General features: G+C 43.8%; 1 protein-coding gene across 1 annotated transcript in view; it reads right to left on the reverse strand.

Moving 5' to 3' along the window:
* Window positions 1-16,157, reverse strand: part of LOC122555180 (prostaglandin F2 receptor negative regulator-like) — a 66,137-nt gene extending 49,980 nt beyond the window's left edge. Inside the window, exon 1 of the mRNA XM_043700919.2 lies at window positions 15,825-16,157. Within this exon, the coding sequence (XP_043556854.2) occupies window positions 15,825-15,870 (46 nt within the window). The 5' untranslated portion in view covers window positions 15,871-16,157. The remainder of the gene's footprint in view (window positions 1-15,824) is intronic.
* Window positions 16,158-20,142: the final 3,985 nt, after the last annotated feature.

Genomic DNA, 20,142 nt, shown 5'->3' on the forward strand with positions numbered 1-20,142 from the left:
ATTAATAAGAAAGCTTTGAGGAATATCAGCCAAATGCAGACAAGTGTGACTAGTTTAGTTTGGGAAACTTGGTTAGCATGGATGAGTTGGACTGAAGGGTCTGTTTCTGTGCTGTATGACTGATTCTAATGATTTGTTAATTGCATTTTCAGGTGAAAGGTTCACCAATCAAAAGTCAACTGAACCCTTCACAACATTTCAGATGGATAAGTGTTTCTGAACTAGACATCTGAGATGATGGTCATATCACCCACCCTTTCCCTTGCCCAGGGCATTAGGAACAACAAGCTAGCAAGGGAGACTGGATGGTTGTGGGCAGAAAAGAGAATAATTTTTAACAATGTTAGTGATAATGGGCGAACTAGCAATTTCCAAGGAGCCACTGTTTAACCCCATTTTAAACAACAGTAAAACAAATAAGTTATTAAGCAGACGATTACAGCAAACCAACTGATTGTGTGCAACATGACAAAGCATATTAACTGTCAAGCAGAGTTGCAACATGGCTTTTAAAAAAAAAAATCCTTTGTGATGTGGGCTTCCCTGGTCGGGCCAGCATTTACTAACCATACATAGTTGCCCTCAAGAAGGTGGTGATGAGCTGCCTCCGTGAATCACAGAAATCCATGTGCTGGTGGACCCACAATACCTTTAGGGTGGGGAATTTCCAGGATTCTGATCCAGTGACAGTAGAGGAATGGCAATACATTTCAAAGTCAGGATAGAGAGTGGCTTGAAGGGGAACTTGGAGGCAAGTGGGGGTGTTCCCATATATTTGCTGCCCTTCTCTTTCTAAATGGCACTGGTTGTGGGTTTGAAAGCTGCTGTCTAAGGATCTTTGAACTTCTACGGTGCATCTTGTTGTTGATATTCATTTGCTGTATGCTAGTAGAGGGAATGAACATTTGTGGTGCCAAACAAGCAGGGTGTTTTGACCTGGATGGAGACCCCACCGCTCCAACCGTAACAAGGACAGAACACCCCTGGTGCTCACCTACCACCCTTCGCATAATCCAAATCATCCGCCACCTCCAAAAAGATCCCACCACCAGGGATATATTTCCCTCCCCACCCCTTTCTGCCTTCCGCAAAGACCGTTCCCTTCGTGACTACCTGGTCAGGTCCACGCCCCCCCTACAACCCACCCTCCCATCCTGCCACTGCAGGAACTGTAAAACCTGTGCCCACACCTCCTCCCTCACCTCTATCCAAGGCCCTAAAGGAGCCTTCCACATCCAAAGTTTTACCTGCACATCCACTAATATCATTTATTGTATCCGTTGCTCCCGATGCGGTCTCCTCTACATTGGGGAGACTGGGCACCTCCTAGCAGAGCGCTTTAGGGAACATCTCCGGGACACCCGCACCAATCAACCACACGACCCTGTGGCCCAACATTTCAACTCCCCCTCCCACTCTGCTGAGGACAGGGAGGTCCTGGGCCTCCTTCACCGTTGCTCCCTCACCACCAGACGCCTGGAGGAAGAACACCTCATCTTCCCCCTCGGAACACTTCAACCCCAGGGCATCAATGTGGAATTCAACAGTTTCCTCATTTGCCCTTCCCCCACCCCACCCTAGTTCCAAACTTCCAGCTCAGTACTGTCCTCATGACTTGTCCTACCTGCCTATCTCCTTTTCCACCTATCGACTCCACCCTCTCCTCCCTGACCTCACCTTCATCCCCTCCCCCACTCACCTATTGTACTCTATGCTATTTTCTCCCCACCTCTACCCCCCTCTAGCTTATCTCTCCACACTTCAGGCTCTCTGCCTTTATTCCTGATGGAGAGGTCCAGGGAAATTTAAGGGTGGAATGTGTTAGTGAAGTTGATGAATATCAATTGCTCAACCTCCTCGCAGGAGCGCGAGGTGGCGCCAATGCAGTCATCAATGTAGCGGAGGAAGAGGTGGGGAGTGGTGCCGGCGTAATTACGGAAGATCTACATAGCCAACAAAGAGACAGGCATAGCTGGGGGTCATATGTGTGCCCATAGCTACCCCTTTGGTCTGGAGGAAGTGGGAGGATTCGAAGGAGAAATTGTTAAGGGTGAGGACCAGTTCGGCCAAATGAATGAGAGTGTCAGTGGAAGGATACTGTTGGGGACATCTGGAGAGGAGAAAAAAAAAATGGAGGGCTTGGAGGCCCTGGTCATAGCGGATGGAGGTGTAGAGGGATTGGATATTCATGGTGAAGAGGCGGCGTTGGGGGCCAGGGAAACAGAAGTCTTGGAGGAGGTGGAGGGTGTCTCGAACGTATGTGGGGAGTTCCTGGACTAGGGGGGATAGGAGTGTCGAGGTCGGTAGAGATGTGTTCAGTGGGGCAGGAGCATGCTGAGACAATGGGTCGGCCAGGATGTTCAGGCTTGTGGATCTTGGGAAGGAGGTAGAACCGGGTAGTGTGGGGTTCCCGGACTATGAGGTTGGAAGCTGTGAGTGGGAAGATCTCCTGAGGTGATGAGGTTCTGTATGGTCTGGGAAATTATGGTTTGGTGATGGAGGGTGGGGTCATGGTTGAGGGGGCAGTAGGAAGAGGTGTCCTCAAGTTGGCGCTTGGCTTCAGCAGTGTAGAGGTCAGTGCGCCAGACTACCACTGCGCCCCCCTTTATCCACTGGCTTGATGGTGAGGTTGGGATTGGAGCAGAGGGATTGGAGGGCTGCGCGTTGTGAGGGTGAGAGGTTGGAATGGGGGAAGGGGGTAGACAGGCTGAGGCAGTTAATGTCCTGACGGCAGTTGGAAATGAAGAGGTTGAGGGCAGGTAATAGGCCAGCGTGGGGTGTCCAGGTGGATGCAGTGTGTTGGAGGTGGGCGGGAATCCTGATTGTGAAAGTAAGCTCTGGGGCGGAGGCGACGGAAGAATTGTTCGACGTCACGGCGTGTATTAAATTCATAGATGCGTAGACAGAGGGAGATGAAGGTGAGTCCTTTGCTGAGGACTGATCATTCGTCCTCAGTGAGGGGTGAGGTCTGGAGGGATGGTGAAAACTCGGCAGGGCTGGGAGCTGGTGTGGTTGTGGAACTGGGAGCGGAGCCAGTAACTGGAGTGGGTGCGGTGGTGGGGGAATGGGGGTGGAGTCATGAGCAGGGGTAGTGTTCCCCTCGGGGTTCTGGGGGATGGGGATAGTGACAGTGGGGTCTGTGTGGTGGGGGGGGGGGGGGGGGCGCATGTCAGCAGAATCCAGGTGAGTGGCACTGGTGGGGGCGGAAGTGGTGGTGACTACAGCAGTAGGGGTGGCAGAAGTCACTGAGCTTGTGGCAGTGACGATGTGAGGGGCGGAAGTGATGTCACGTGTGATGCATGAGGAATTGTGAGGGGCAGAAGTGGTTGTGGGAGTGGCCATGATGGGGGTAGAAGTGACATCAATCAGCGTGGGGGTGGCAGCTGCATCATGTAAACGATTGATTACTGTATCTGCAGCTTGTAGCAAAGCAGACTAACAGTCAGGCAGAGTCATAGAGATGTACAGCACGGATACAGCCCTTTCGGTCCAACCCGTCCATGCTGACCAGATATCCCAACCCGGCCCATATCCCTCCAAACCCTTCCTATTCATATACCCATCCAAGTCCCTCTTAAATGTTACAAATGTACCAGCCTCCACCACTTCACCTTGCAGCTCATTCCATACACGTATCACCCTCTGCGTTGAAAAAGTCACCCCTTCGATATCTTTCCCCTCTCACCCTAAACAGAGACCCTCTAGTTCTGGACTCCCCCACCCCAAGGAAAAGACTTTGCCTATTTACCCTATCCATGCCCCTCAATTTTGTAAATCTCTAAGGTCACCCCTCAGCCTCCGATGCTTCAGGGAAAACAACCCCAGCCTATTCAACCTCTCCCTAAAGCTCAAATCCTCCAACCCTGCAACATCCTTGTAAATCTTTTCTGAACCCTTTCAAGTTTCTCAGCATCTTTCCAATAGGAAGGAGACCAGAATTGCACGCAACAATCCAACAGTGGCCTAACCAATGTCCTGGACAGCTGCATCATGACCTCCCAACCCCTGTACTCAATACTCTGACCAATAAAGGCATTTGGTATGCTTTCCTTTTTCACTATGCTATCTCCTTGCGACTCCAAAGAGAAACTACACAGCAGATTGACCTGATGGAAAACCCTATTTAGGTACCAGTGACATGAAAGAAAGGACAACATAGTGGAAGGTAGAGAAAAACAATTTCTTCGAGCCTGAGAAGATAGATTAGCAAGTTTGCCAGCAATAATGACAGTAGTAATAAAGAAGCTTAACGAATGGAAAAAACATGTTGCTAAGAGTCGGCCTGAAAAAGAAATAAAATGATGCCCATTAAACCTAGTTCCTCAATATAGTTCCAACGAAGGAAGTTTGGATCTAGTTCTGTGAAATAAAAGTAGGGTAAGTGGGGTGTGTCTAATTAGGTGATCAGCCAGGTAATATTGACAACAGTGAAATTCAGTTTAAAGTAATCAGGGAGAGATGAGACGAGAACATAAAAAAGATTTTAAAAAATGCTCAAATGGAAAGAGCTCATTTTACTGCTTTAAGGTGGTAATTGGTTTAGAAAAGAATTGCAGAATAAAGCATTGATGGAGTAATGGAGGGTAAACAGGGAAGAGATCATTCTAGTATAAGCCAAGTGTATCCCTTAAAATGGAAGATTAGATCACCTAAAATAGAACATTACAGCGCAGTATAGGCCCTTCGGCCCTTGATGTTGCGCCAACCTGTCACACCAATCTGAAGCCCATCTAACCTACACTATTCCATGTACGTCCAGATGCTTGTCCAATGACGACTTAAATGTACTTAAAGTTGGCAAATCTACTACCGTTGCAGGCAAAGCATTCCATACCCATAATACTGAGTAAAGAAATTTCCTCTGACATTTGTGAAATCTATCACCCCTCAATTTAATGCTATGCCCCCTCGTGCTCGCCGTCACCATACTTGAAAAAAAAGGCTCTCCCTGTCCACCCTATCTAACCCTCTGATTATATGTCTCTATTAATTCACCTCTCAACCTTCTTCTCTCTAACGAAAACAGCCTCAAGGCCCTCAGCCTTTCCTCATAAGACATTCCTTCAAACCAGGCAACATCCTAGTAAATCTCCTCTGTACCCTTTCCAAAGCTTCCACATCCTTCTTATACTGCGATGACCAGAACTGTACACAATGCTCCAAGTGCAGCCACACCAGAGTTTTGTATAGCTGCAGCATAACCTCATGGTTCTGGAACACAAACCCTCTATTAATAAAAGCTAAAACACTGTATGCCTTCTTAACCTGTCAACCTGGGTGGCAACTTTCAAGGATCTGTGTACATGGACACAGATCTCTCTGCTCACCTACACTACCAAGAATCTTACCATTAGCCCAGTACTTTGTATTCCAGTTACTCCGACCAAAATGAATCACCTCACTTGTCTGCATTGAACTCCATTTGCCACCTCTCAGCCCAGCTCTGCAGCTTATCTATGTCTCTCTGTAACCTACAACATCCTTCGTCACTATCCACAACTCCACCGACCTTAGTGTCATCTGCAAAAATACTAAACCACCCTTCTACGCCCTCATCCAGGTCATTTATAAAAATGATGAACAGCAGTGGACCCAACACTGACCCTTGCGGTACACCACTAGTAACTGGACTCCAGGATGAACAATTCCCATCAACCACCACCCTCTGTCTTCTTTCAGCAAGCCAATTACTGATCCAAACTGCTATATCTCCCACAATCCCATTCCTCCGCATTTTGTACAATAGCCTACTGTGGGGAACCTTATCGAACGCCTTGCTGAAATCCATATACACCACATCAACTGGTTTACTCTCATCTACCTGTTTGGTCACCTTCTCAAAGAACTCAATAAGGTTTGTGAGGCACGACCTACCCTTCACAAAACCATGCTGACTATCCCTAATCAAATTATTCTTTTCTAGATTATAAATCCTATCTCTTATAACCTTTTCCAACACTTTACCAACAACTGAAGTGAAGCTCACTGGTCTATAATTATTAGGATTGTCTCTACTCCCCTTCTTGAACAGGGGAACCACATTTGCTATCCTCCAGTCTTCTGGCACTATTCCTGTAGACAATGATGATTTAAACATCAATGCCAAAGGCTCGGCAATCTCCTCCCTGGCTTCCCAGAGGATCCTAGGATAAATCCCATCCGGCCCAGGGGACTTATCTATTTTCATACTCTGCAGGATTTCTAATACATCCTCCTTGTGAACCTCAATCCCACCTTGTCGAGTAGCCTGGATCTCAGTATTCTCCTCAACAACATTGTCATTTTCTAGAGTGAATACTGTTGAAAAGTATTCATTTAGTGCTTCCCTTATCTCCTCTGACTCCACACACAACTTCCCACTACTATCCTTGATTGGCCCTAATCTTACTCTCATCATTCTTTTATTCCTTAAACACCTATAGAAAGCCTTAGGGTTTACCCTGATCCTATCTGCCAACAACTTCTCATGTCTCCTTCTGGCTCTTCAGAGCTCTCTCTAGGTCTTTCCTGGCTACCTTGCAACCCTCAAGAGCCCTAACTGAGCCTTCACATCTCATCCTAACATAAGCGTTCTTCTTCCTCTTGAAGAGAGGTTCCACTTCCTTCGTAAACCACGGCTCCCTCACTCTACAGCTTCCTCCCTGCCTGACAGGTACATACTTATCTAGGTCACACAGGAGCTTTTCCTTGAATAAGCTCCACATTTCTAATGTGCCCATTCCCTGCAGTTTCCTTCCCCATCCTATGCTTCCTAAAGTTTGCCTAATCACGTTGTAATTGCCTTTCCCCCAGCTGTAACTCTTACCCAGTGGTATCCACCTATCCCTTTCTATCACTAAAGTAAACATAACGATCACAATTCTGTTATCACCAAAGTGCTCACCTACTTCCAAGTCTAACACCTGGCTGGGCTCATTCCCCAGTACTAAATCTAATGTGGTTTCGCCCCTTGTTGGCCTGTCTACATAATGGAGGTGCCTGGGATAGAAAGCAAAAGTTGACTAAGGCACTTTCATTTCAGACAATCTTCAACAGCTACTCTTAATTATTGTGCCTTTAATATAATATAAAGCTAAGCAATGCATTTCACGGGAGCATTATAATGTTAAATTAAGCACTGGAACGACGACATGGGTAGCTAAACAAAAATTCGACCGACAAGGTTGGTTTTAACAAGGGCTGTAAAAGGAAGAGAGGTGAGGATTTAAGGAGAAGATTTCCTGATTGAAAAGCAGAATAGGTTTGAGAACCCAAATCACCTACTTGTACACTGCAATTCCCCCAATCCCCTACAAACTGCAGAAAATCTGAGGGGTGAAAGGACTGTGGGGTTAACAACTAGGGAACTGGAGGATAAAATGGAAGCAACATTTTGGGAAACTGATGACCTAGTGATATTATCACCTGACTATTAATCTAGAGACCCTGGCAATGTTCTGGTTCCAAACATAGCCAATGGAGAAGTTTGTATTTAAAAAAAAAACTAGAAGCAACATTTCAGAACCACTGGCTTGGACTTTATATTCACTCTGTAAAAGTTCAATCTTTGGGTCTGAGTGATTAAATAATTTTGTCAATGAGAGTGTCCATCTGGGTGAACATGCACAGAAGAATCAGCACAACAGGATCAAAGTCAAAACAAACTAAGCAAAAGGACTGTTAAAGTACACAGTGGGGGAGGACGCAAGAATTAGATTAGATTCCCTACAATATGGAAACAGGTCCTTTGGCCCATCAGGTCCACACCGACCCTCCGAAGAGTAACCCACCCAGACCCATTCCCCTCTGACTAATGCACCTAACACCATGGGCAATTTAGCATGGCCAATTCACCCAACCTGCACATCTTTGGACTGAGAGGAAACTGGAACACCCAGAGGAAACCCATGCAAACACGGGGAGAGTGTGCAAACTCCACACAATCACCAGAGGCTGGAATCAAACCTGGGTCCCTGACGTTGTGAAGCAGCAGTGCTAACCACCGAGCCACTTGCTGCTCATATAGAATGGTGAAAGAGACAGGACAGGATTTTGAAAAAAAACACAGGCTTTTGAACTGCACTGTGCAAGTAGTCAGTCAATGAGATGTTTGCCAGGTCAGCTATCAAAGCCTGAGGGTATAGGTTCTCTATCCTAGCAAGCTGCACTGGAAGATAAGTGAGGGAAAGGATGCTTCAAAGTGATGCCCTCTCCTCTTACTTTGTTCAATTTAAAAAAGTGTCACAGTGGGTGGGAAGGGGGGTTAAACACATCCACATGGGGCTGGCAGCTGAAAGAACAGTGGCACAGTGGTTAGCACTGCTGCCTCACAACGCCAGAGACCCGGGTTCAATTCCTGCCACAGGCGACTGACTGTGTGGAGTTTGCACATTCTCCCCGTGTCTGCATGGGTTTCCTCCGGGTGCTCCGGTTTCCTCTCACAATCCAAAGATGTGCAGGGCAGGTGAATTGGCCATGCTAAATTGCCCGTAGTGTTAGGTGAAGGGGTAAATGTAGGGGAATGGGTCTGGGTGGGTTGCGCTTCGGCGGATCGGTGTGGGCTTGTTGGACCGAAGGGCCTGTTTCCACACTAAGTAATCTAATCTAAACCCAGATGAGCAGGTTTGCTTGAAGCAGAGTTTGCATCCTTTCAGCAGGGACTAACTTCTAGGCACCTAAAAACAATCCCATTCTTCCCTGCTGAAACCTGGAGGGGAAAGCACGTGACCCTTAACAAGCCATCCAGTGTCCAGGGCTGGATGGAGTCAGGGAAATGACATACCAGACAGGCTATTTTTAACTCCCACTAGTATTAGACCATGTCCTGAGGTTTTCTGGGGGTAAACTGGGCTCAAAGATCAAGCCCCTATTCTTTCCACATCAGAGGGATTACTTGAGAATTAAAAAGCAAAGGCTAACTAGGATCACATCAGTTTTTATTTCATTTTGACGTTAATGCACAATACTATTTGACATATGTTGTAACAGATTGTATATCATAATTGAAAATTTGCTCCTCGTCATCAGGAGGATGGCCATTTGAATAGTCAAAAAAACAAAAATTATGAACAAGACAGACAAATATTTTAGGGTTGGTGCTTGCGTCAATGTTGTTGTTACAATATTTTAATCTAGCAAAGAACATCCTTTTCCAAACACCTAGTCACAAGGTCAAGATTTCACAAGTTATTTCATATCCAATTAAATTTTAAGGCACAATCATGGTTTTGTACACAATCGATGTTCCAAAATTAAAATAGGATAATCGACAAATTAATCTACATTTTTCATGTGGTTATTTAGGGGAAGAACATGAGTAAAGATGAGAGAATTACCAGCACTTTAGACAGTGTCATTGAATATTTCACATTCACACAAAAACAAATAGTGCCTCAATTTAACATCTAGAATATCTATAAAACACAAAGTATTGCACCAAAGTGTCAAACAGCTGACGTGCTTAATTCCTGGCATGGAGTTTGGAATTACAACCTCTTGACTCAAAAAAAAGTGATACTAAACAAGAAAATAGAGATAGTATTGTGTGCCTTTACAATCTGTTCTTTGTATGCTGGAAGTAATATTAACGTTTCAAATACTGGTAGATAATGATTATGCATATATCAAGTTTAAAATGTTATCCTGAAACTTGCACACAGTTTGACAGTGCTGATACCCAAAATATTTTTCACCAAATTCAGGAGTCAGGCATTTTGCACTTCAATAGTCAAATCAATCATTACACAGTGTATACATTTTGCAATGTAAAATTCTCATGAGGGATGATCAAGGATAGACAGGGTACTAACACTAAGTTAGTGTTTAGTGGGAAAGGAAAACTACCTTGACATTGCATTGAAGGTTTTAGGATTCTGACCAGTGCCTTAATTCAACCCCAAGGCCAATTCTGTACACTCAAATTGTACAGAACTTAAATCAGGTAGTATGTCAACAGGCTTGCACTTTGCCAGGATTGCATGCACACACTACAAAAATGGATCCAACCAATAACAGTTTAAAGGTAAAGTAGAATCGCTAAGTTCAGAAAAACAGCAGCTCCTCTTAATTGTTATTCATCAAATTTAGACCATTTTCAAACTTTCTGATTACTTTGGAAAATCTGGGATGAAAAAAAAAGTCAGATTGTATTCCATGACTGAAAACAAAAAGTGCTGGAGATCACAGTGGATCAGGCAGCATCCATGGAGAGAAGGCAAGCTAGCATGGAGGCTAGATAACTTCTGAGACCCGCTGTGATCTCTGGCACTTTTTGATTTTAGTACAGATTCCAGCATCTGCAGTAATTTTCTCTTGGATCTTATTTCATTGCTGTCTCTAATCTGGAATTGCAACTGTCAGAAAGTAAGCATTTCTGAGCACTGAGGAAAACAAACCTCAAACCAGTTCAAGAATCGCCTCAAGAACAACTGCAGAGTTAGAGGGCTGGAAAAAGGAAAACAAAATCTTTATAACTACAGATTCATTCTAATTTTTGTTCTGGTGTTTGACATCTTAGAATTGGAGAGAAGCAGGACAGACAGGTAGTTTCTCAAGCATTTATCCTGCATCAACATCAGAAAAAAAAACTTAAAGCTTCCAAACATAAAAAAAAGGTCTGTAGAAAGTCTTACAGCCCACTGACAACAGATTTAAAATAATAATAAAAAAAAAAACTTTTCTTCCTTGGACTCTTCAAAGTTCTAAATGCTTTCAATGGATTATTTGACACTGACAGGGAAAGTGTACACTTACTGAAACAACATGAGAGAGTAGACCAAATGCTGGAAGTTAAACCTTCTGAAGTACATCCATGAGGGAATAGTAGCTACACTGAGCAAATAAGAACTCAACTGGAACAAATGATATTGCAACATAGACAAACCAGGAGACCCTGGAGTCTTCACATTCCTTGTACCAAGTATCCATTGCAAAAAACTAATTACACTGTTAACATTATAAAATCTCCAAGTACAAGCTCATTCCTTGCAAAACTGCAGTAATGACTTGTACCACCAAAATCAACTTAAGATTTGCACGAGATCCCAATTTTTATTTTGGTTAGATGATGGTTTGGAGATGCTGGTATGTTGAGGGGCGGAGGGTTCTGGGATGCTCTGCATTCAAATCCCACCATGGCAGATTGCAGAATTTGAAATTAATTGATTCTAAAAATAACTGCCGGTAAACTAGCTATCACTTAACCACCACTCATTGCTGTGAAAAACATATCTGGTTCACTAACATCTTCTCAGGAAGAAAATCTATTGTTGTCCTAACCTGGTCTGGCCTACACATGACTACAGACCCACAACAACATGGTTGACTTTCAACTGCCTACTAAAAAAAGTGACCTAGTAAGTCATTTAGTTGTATCAAACTGCTACGAAGGCTAAATAAAAGAAATGAAACCAAGACGACCACCCAGAATCGACAGAGGCACTGAAGACAATGACAAAAATCCTCCTTACCAACATTGAGGGGCTTGTGCCAAAATTAAGAGAGCTGTCCCACAGACTAATCAAGTAACAGCCTGACATTGTTTGGAAAATACGACGAATCTAAGAGAATAATGATGTGTTGGAAACCACTAATATCATCCCCGATTATGTGTCCCACAGGTAGGACTGACCAACTGGAGGTGGCAACAGTGGTACACAGTCTATGAGCCTTAAACTAGACTCCAGACACCATGATATCTCATGGCTTCAGGTCAAATATGGGCAAAGAAATCTCCAGCTGACAAAACAGTACTCCTCCACACAACACAATCTGGAGGAAACAAGAGTTGATGGTAATGGCACAGCACATACTCAATGGGAGACTTCCATATCTACCACAGACTAGCTCAGTAGCAGCAGAGTTCACTGTAAAGAATACAGTTGGTAACACCTCCGATAGGTGCTGAGGGGACCAAGAGGGGAGAAAGTTCTTTTGACCTCATCCTCAATCTATTTGCAGATGCTTTCATCCGCAAGTGTTGGTAGGAGTGGCCAATGCACACAGTCCTTGCGGAGATGGAGGTGCATCTTAACACCGAGGACACTGTCCATCGTGGTGTGTGAGGCCTGAGGCTGGAATCAAACCCGAGACCCTGGTGCTGTGAGGCAACAGTGCTCACCACTGAGCCATCGTGCCACCATGTACCATCTACAAAATGGACAACAGTAACTCAAAGTTACTTTGGCAATACCTTTGAAATCCACAACCACTAAAGGACAGGAGCAACAGATGCACAGGAACACTGCACCTGGAGGTTCCCCTCCAAGCCATTCACCATCTTAACCTGGAAACATATCACTGTTCCTGTATTAAAATTCTGGAATTTCCTTCCTAACAATATTTGGGTATTCCTACACTCCAAAGATTGTCGTATCTTTAAACAGCAATTCACTCATCTCCACAGCATTTAGGAATAGGTAATAAATGCTAGCTGAGTCAACATATTCCATATCAGATGGATGAATAAATAAAAGCAATGATAACCTTATTACCACTTTCATGTTACCATTACTAGCCACATATCAAAAATCTGGTTCACAAATGTTCTTTAGGAGAGGAAATCTGCTACCTTTATCTGACCTGGCTTATATAGAGTCACAGAGTGATAGAGATATATAGCATGGAAACAGACCCCGTCGGTCTAACTCGGCCATGCCTTCCAGATATCCCAACCCAACCTAGTCCCAGTACCTGGCCCATATCCCTCTAAACCCTTCCTATTCATATACCCATCTGCTGTTTAAATGTTACAATTGTACTAGCCTCCACCACTTCCTCTGGCAGCACATTCCATATTCGTATCACCCTCTGAGTGAAAATGTTGCCCCTTAGGTCTCTTTTATATCTTTCCCCTCTCACACCCCAGGGAAAAGACTTGTCTATTTATCCTGTCCATGCCCTCCCAATGACTTTACAAACCTCTATAAGGACACCCCATAGCCTCCAATGCTGCAGGAAAAACAACCCAAGCCTATTCAACCTCTCCCTATAGCCCAAATCCTCCAACCCTACCAACATCCTTGTAAATCTTTTCTGAACCCTTTCAAGTTTCACAACATCCTTCCAATAGCAAGGAGACCAGAATTGCACGCAATAATCCAACAGTGAGCTAACCAATGTTCTGTACAGCCGCAACATGACCTCCCAACTCCTGTACTCAATACTCTAACCAATAAGAGGAAAACATACCAAACACCTTCTTCACTATCCTATCTACCTGCAACTCTGCATTCAAGGAGCTATGAACCTGCACTCCAAGGTCTCTGCTTAACAACACTTCCTAGGACCTTACCATTAAGTGTACAAGTCCTGCTAAGATTTGCTTTCCTATATGTGACTTCAGAATAGCCTATTATTCCGATCAAGGGCAATTAGGGATGGGCAATAAATGCTAGCCTTCTCAGGTGATTCCCACATTTCACAAATAAAAATAAAGTGATATTTGAGCTATTTCCACAATCCTTTCACTGTTTTGCCACTGTCAGACAGCTTATCCACCAATCGGGCTTGGACAAGTTGCAATGTCCTGGATTTAAATAGTAGGTCAAACAAGATTGTTACTTTTGATTCCTAGTCACAAACATTCAGCCTTTACCAACAATTCTACCCTGTACCCCCAACAGATTGCAGTCAACCTCACTGTCCTAACAGGACAGAGATCAGGGGCTCCTGAACTCTCCATCTCCAACACAGACTGCCCATTTCAATCGTGTCAGCCTCCATCTCCAACATCACCAACAAATTTTCTGACAAAACTCTCCTGTCGATCCCAGAGTGCACAATTCCAACAGTCTCCTGGCCAACCACCATTCATAAACTGCAGTGTTGCTAAACCTCTGCTGTCTAAATACTACAAGAAGCAAACCCCACTTGTCCAACGCCTCGGCACTCAATAACCTGCATTGCAGTAATCAAACCAACACCACAAAACAAAATTTTCATCTGCATGTTCAAATCTCTCACCAATCTTGCCTATCTTCATGTTTGGACTGACACTACAACCATTTGAGAATTCTATATTCCTCTAAGTGCAGACTCTTCTGCACCTCCTGTCCAGTGTACCCCAGCACTGACAGCTGTGCCTTCCATCCTCTAGACTCTAAGCTCTCCACATTCAAGACTCTCCTTAATACTTCTTACCTGTTAGTCACTTCCTGTGGAGGGACAATCTTTTCACGGTTGTTTATTTTCCCTCAAGTATATTCAAGGCACTTCAAGTTAAAGGCACTATAAAATTATGGTTGTATTTTGAACTGTTGTATAGAGTTACAAATTAACAATGACTACATGGACAAAGTAACAGGGTGTGACTTGCTGAAGTGAAATCATACTTCAATTAAAAAGTGGGAGAAAAACCAGTGCAAAAAAACCCCAGGACAACAACGGTTGGTAACTCAACACCATGATCCCACAGAAATTGTTTGCAGTAAGGTGTGGCTGCAAACCTTTCTGGAAAACCGTTTTTAGGGCATCGCTATGGCAACAATGTGGTCAGAAATAAACAGGTACAAATATCAAAATGAAAGAAAGTTTTACAGAAGTTATCAGCCCAAATGTTACACTAAGTGAGCAGACTGCACATTTATTAGGGAGTCAGTGGGGCAGGCTGTGAGTAACTCCAGAGTAAAACAGAGTGATCTCACAGTTTGGAAAGATTAATTACCAGGACTGCATTTAGCTTCCTTTTAAATACAAGGCTCAAAGTCCAAACATGACCCTATAAAAGGAAATCTTTTATACATTGGAATTCAAAGAATAGAAACAGGTCTACCATTGCCAATGAGTTTAAAGTAAATGACAATTAAGACTTCCCTTTCAGGAGCATGGGTAATTATATTCAGGTATACGGTGGACCCAGGTGGTGGTAGACTGCTGAGATGTGTCAAACATTATTGAACCTTACATTTATAAATAATACATTTTTTTGAATTACAATTTAGGGCTCCAATAGTTACCACCCTGGATAAAACAACACGGGAGAAATTTCTAGCCAGCCAGGAGAGCAAAAAGAGAGACAAAGTTCAAAGTCAGATTTGAGGTGAAGGTGAGCAGAAGGCCGTTGTATGCTGTGTCGCATGCTACCTTCTCCCTTTACTGAAGTTCAGAAATAAACATCTTAGCATTGTCCATACTGACTAAGTGAATACAGACAGCGAATTTACACAAATCATTAATCAGGAATCGCTGCCCAGGCTCATTCTCGGGTTGAAAGAAAAACTCAAATTTAAACTGGGAATACGGAGGACAGAAAAGGACGATAAGTACCATGCGCCAAGTTTCAATTAATCTCAGATCCCAGAAAACATTCAAATACCCTTTAAAAAAAAACAATAAAACGCATTTAAAAAAAAAACACGAAGAGATTACTAGGACAGTCGAACGACAGAACAGCTCTAAGAAAATGAGGCCAGTGTCTGTGAAAACTCAGGAGAGAATAATTCCCCCAAGACCAGTAGCTTTAAGGGTGAGGCGGATTGCGAATTCACTGGGAAATAAAAGTCCAATGTTAGCATTATTTAGCTTCTTGGACAAAAAGAATCCGGATGGGCAGTTATAATGCAGGGCAAACGGCTTGGGAGTGATTCAACGGACTGTGTGTATTCAGTGAAGCGCTTTCACTGTCCTCACTCGGCACTTCCCCACCCCCCTCCCCCCGGCGGGAATCAGCGCGCTGGTCCTGCCTCCCCTCTCACAGCCCTCGGCTTAGCGTTCACTCCCAGTCCCGCAGTGTCGCAGCCTCCGGGGCTCCTCTAAGGAGATGGGAAGACACAAGGAAATGGTTGGAAGATGGGGGAAAATAGGAAATCCAGGGGTTCTCCACTGCAGCCAGCGACCCCCACACTTACCCCAATTGACCACCAGAATCAGCAGCAATAACATCGATCGCTCCATCCTCTCCCAGGATCTGCCTTTAATGGCAAACACTCCCCAAACTCGGGAAACAGAAAGAGAAATCAAAATCCCTCCCTCCTTCACTCCCAACTGGAGCCTTTCCAACAGCTCACTCTCTGTCTCCAGGTAGCACTTCTTGCAATATGACCGAATTCCAGGCTGAAACTTCAAAAACAAACTTAATATACTGCCAGAAAGTTTATTTTATCCTTAGAAACGTGGAACCCCAAGGTTAACTTTACCAGTCAAGCACTTGGAAAGTTTCTGATCCTTTACCACATAAAGCTGGCGGAAACACCCAGGAACTTCCCTTTCTTTCAGGTAATTGGCTCCGTTAAAAGGGGAGGAGAAAGACGTCAGGCGACACACGCATAAAAAAAATCCAAAGATTGCAATCCTGCCTCATGGGAATTTTTATTTTCGTTTCTGCAGTTATTTGTTCGTGTTCATCGATATCCGATCGTTGGAAAGCATTGGGATTATTATGATCCGGTGTTGCCTTTCAGTTGCTGAGGTTGGTATCACTTCCTCTGTGAACATTCACCTCATCCTGCAAATAGTGTTGAACACATCTTAAATCAAAATGGTCAACGAGCATGGTTTTGCTCTGGATGGATGTTGTGCAACGTAAAATCAATTCACAAAGAAAGAAAACGCAATCGACCTATTCTCCTGTAATTACAATCGATTCACATTCCTTGGGTTGAAGGTTCAAACCCCACGTCTCCGAGTTGAGCCTAATAGATCAACACTGAGGGAGTGGTATACTGGTAGAGGCGTGACCCCTCCGACGAAGATAAATAGATAACTTGGCATTATTTGAAGAGAAGTGGAGTTTTCCCATTGTCCTATGTAAAATTTATCCCTCAAACAACACTATAACTGATAATCTGATTCTTTGTTTCATTGATGTATACAAATTGACTGCATCATTGCCCAAACTACAACAGAGACTATATTTCAGTTCCATCTGTGGATGATTACTGAAATTTAGTTGAACTGCTTACTGACACCACAACAGACGACATAGACTTTTTGAGTATCACGATTAAATCCATCTGAGCTCAACTAGACAAATTAGTACAGCATCAATTCCCAAAATAATTGCAGGGTTTTTTTGCTTTCACTTCTCTCCCCAGCAGAATTTGACTCCTACTCATATGAAGTCGGTTCTACCTGTGTTACAGTTTAGTTTTTTTAAATTACTCTTTTTACATCCTTTACTAACTTATAAGCAATCAATAGATCATTTTGCAGCCGCCTTCTTCATAGAATAGAAGAATCATCATAGAATCCCTACAGCGTGGAAACAGGCCGTTCCAACAAGTCCACACTGACCTCCGAAGAGCAACCCATCCAGACCCATTCCCCCACCCCACCTTTACCCCTGACTAATGCACATAATCTACACATCCTTGAACACTATGGGCAACTTAGCATGACCAATTCACCGAACCTGCACATCTTTGGACTGTGGGAGGAAACTAACGCAGACACAGGGAGAATGTGAAACTCCAGACAGACAGTCACCCGAGGTTGGGATTGAACCTGGATCCCAGCACTGTGAGGCTGTCGTATAAGCCACTGAGCCAGCCCTTTAAAAGGTGAAAAGTGCAACTTTGTTCAGCCTTTCCTTTTGGCTCAAAACTTTGACATTAGGGGTTTAATTCTATCTTAACTTGCCCTGCAAGAAACAAACATCAATTTTACATAATTGATTTTTTATTAAATTGTAAAAACATACACCTGGTAAAACAGGTTGTTGATCCAATCTCATTAGTTCTCTGCTGAGTGGATTACCTTTTAATTAGCCGTAAGGAATCATTTTTATATCTTCTCTCTGGATTCTTACCATTGTTATGTGTGCCCTTAATGGTTTAATTGTTAGGTTTGGGCACAGTCCATGAAGTGTTATCTAGCCAGCACACTATTCTTGTAATTCGTTCACAGGATGTGGCAATGCTGGCTAGATGAATGTTTATTGCCCATTCCTTAATTTCCCTTGAGAAGCTGCCTTTTTGAAATGGTGCAGTCCACGTGATGTAGCAACACTCACTATGCTGTTAGGAAAGGGGTTCGAGGATTTTAATTTAGTGACAGTGGTGTGTGGCTTGGAGGTGAACTTGCAGGTGGAGGCGTTCCCGTGCAGTCATTCATGTCCCCTTCTAACCTATATTTGAATGTTTTGGCTGTACAAAGCAAAATTATATTTGATTTGTTGGTTGTTATCACACAAGGAATGAACATGTGCTACATTACATGTAAAATGAATAGATCGATTACATTTCCATGAGCTACTTCAACAAATTCCATGGAGTACATATATTTTTCATTTTGTTTTCTTCCTGTAGACAATGTTTTACATTTACCTTTATAAGACTTCATGCTTCTCTTGTTCTATTAACTTACATAGTTTGCCAAATAGTATTATGGGTCCAGGGCAAGTTCCTTCTTGAGATCAGTTTCTGTGACTGATCTAAATCATTAATCCTCCAATGAGACAGTACAGATCTGCAGAATAATTCCTCGGGCTCACTACACAGCATTTCTTACCCCAGCATCTTTTCCACCTAACTGCCTATTAAAAAAACTAGTTTCATGGTTTTTATCTTTTAAAATGACTCTCAGATTTCCCTTGAGTTCCTTATTTTTATGTAACCTAATTAGTCATTTTCCATGGAGAAATTGGTCAAAACGTTTTGTAAATCAAGTTGCATTGAGTTGGAGGGTTTTGAAAATGATCACTTCCTCAAATTGCACATAGATACTAAAAACAAGGACACCTATAACAAGTTCACAGTCAAAACGTATGGCTCTGGAAAAGCACAGCAGGTCAGGGCAGCATCTGAGGAACAGGGAAATCAACATTATGGCCATAAGCCCTTCATCAGGAATGTTGGGGGGGTGCCAAGGAAGCTGTGAGATAAATAGGAGGGAGGTGGGGCTGGGGGGAAGGTAGCTTGGAAGGTGACAGGTAGATGAAGGTGGGGGTGACGGTGATAGTTCGAAATGGAGGATGGAGTGGATGGGTGGGAAGGATGATGAACAGATAGGACAGTTCAAGAAGGTGGTGCCGAGTTGGAGGGTTGGATTTGGGATGAGGTGGGGGGATGGGAAATGAGGAAATCACGATGCCGTGTGGTTGGAGGGTCCGAGGGTGGAATGTCACAAAGCTAGTCCCTTTTTTCCTTAAAGCTTCTCCTTGGCTCAAGGAGACTCTGTCCTTGATTTTTTTCAGAGGGGCAATAAACTGAGCTGGGCTCCGATCAGTCTGGTTTGGTACAGAGATAAAAAGGATTTTGAGAGGCCTTTTGTTAATATGTAAACAGATGAGACTTCAGGCCAAAGTGATAATGTTTTAGAAGTGACCTGTATAATGACCCAGCTCTTTAGCTGGGCTAAGCAGTTTTGGTTTAGTCTTGAACTGGGAAATTCAACAGGGAGCTGTTTGGAAACTCTCTCTCTTTTCTGCCCTTCAACCTCAACCCATAAACAAGTGTTCCATTTATACTGGGTTTTAAAGTGTATTTGCTTATTGGGACTATTGTGTATACAGTATTTGGAACAGCATAATTAAGTCTAACTGGATAGGTTGAGTTCTGTAGGGGTTCTTTATTCTGATCTTTGTGTTTCATTTTGTAAATTTGTGAATACATTTTTGTCTGCTTTAAAATCTTGTAGTCAACCTAGGCTTAAGGCTGCCTGCTTAAGAATGTTTTGAGGCGATTTTCCTCCAGGAACCAGGTGGCTAGGATTTGATGGTGGAGGAGGCCCAGGACTTGCATGTCCTTGGCGGAGTGGGACGGGGAGTTGAAGTGGTTTGCCACAGGGCAGTGGGGTTGTTGGATTCGTGTGTCCCAGAGATGTTCTCGGAAATGTTCCATGAGTTGATGTCCTGTCTCCCCAATGTAGAGGAGACCACATCGGGTGCAACAGACACAGTAGACGAGGTGTTGGAATGTGCAGGAAAATCTCTGCCAGATGTAGAAGGATCTTTTGGGGCCTTGGATGGAGTTAAGGGGTGAGAGGTGGGTGCAAGTTTTACACCTCTTGTGGTGATAAGGAAAGGTGCCGGGAGTGGAGGGTGAGTTAGTTGGGTGCATGGATCTAACGAGGGAATCGCAGAGGGAATGGTCTCTACGGAATGCTAATAGGGATGGGGAGGGAAATATATCTCTGGTGGTGGGGTCTGACGATAGGTGGCAGAAATGGCGGAGGAAGGATGCATTGAATCCGGAGATTGGGGGGTGGAGTTGAGGATTAGGGGGGTTC

Source organism: Chiloscyllium plagiosum, unplaced genomic scaffold (assembly GCF_037043375.1).
Source record: "Chiloscyllium plagiosum isolate Xiang-an unplaced genomic scaffold, Cpla_swu_hap1 HiC_scaffold_12, whole genome shotgun sequence".
Taxonomy (NCBI): domain Eukaryota; kingdom Metazoa; phylum Chordata; class Chondrichthyes; order Orectolobiformes; family Hemiscylliidae; genus Chiloscyllium; species Chiloscyllium plagiosum.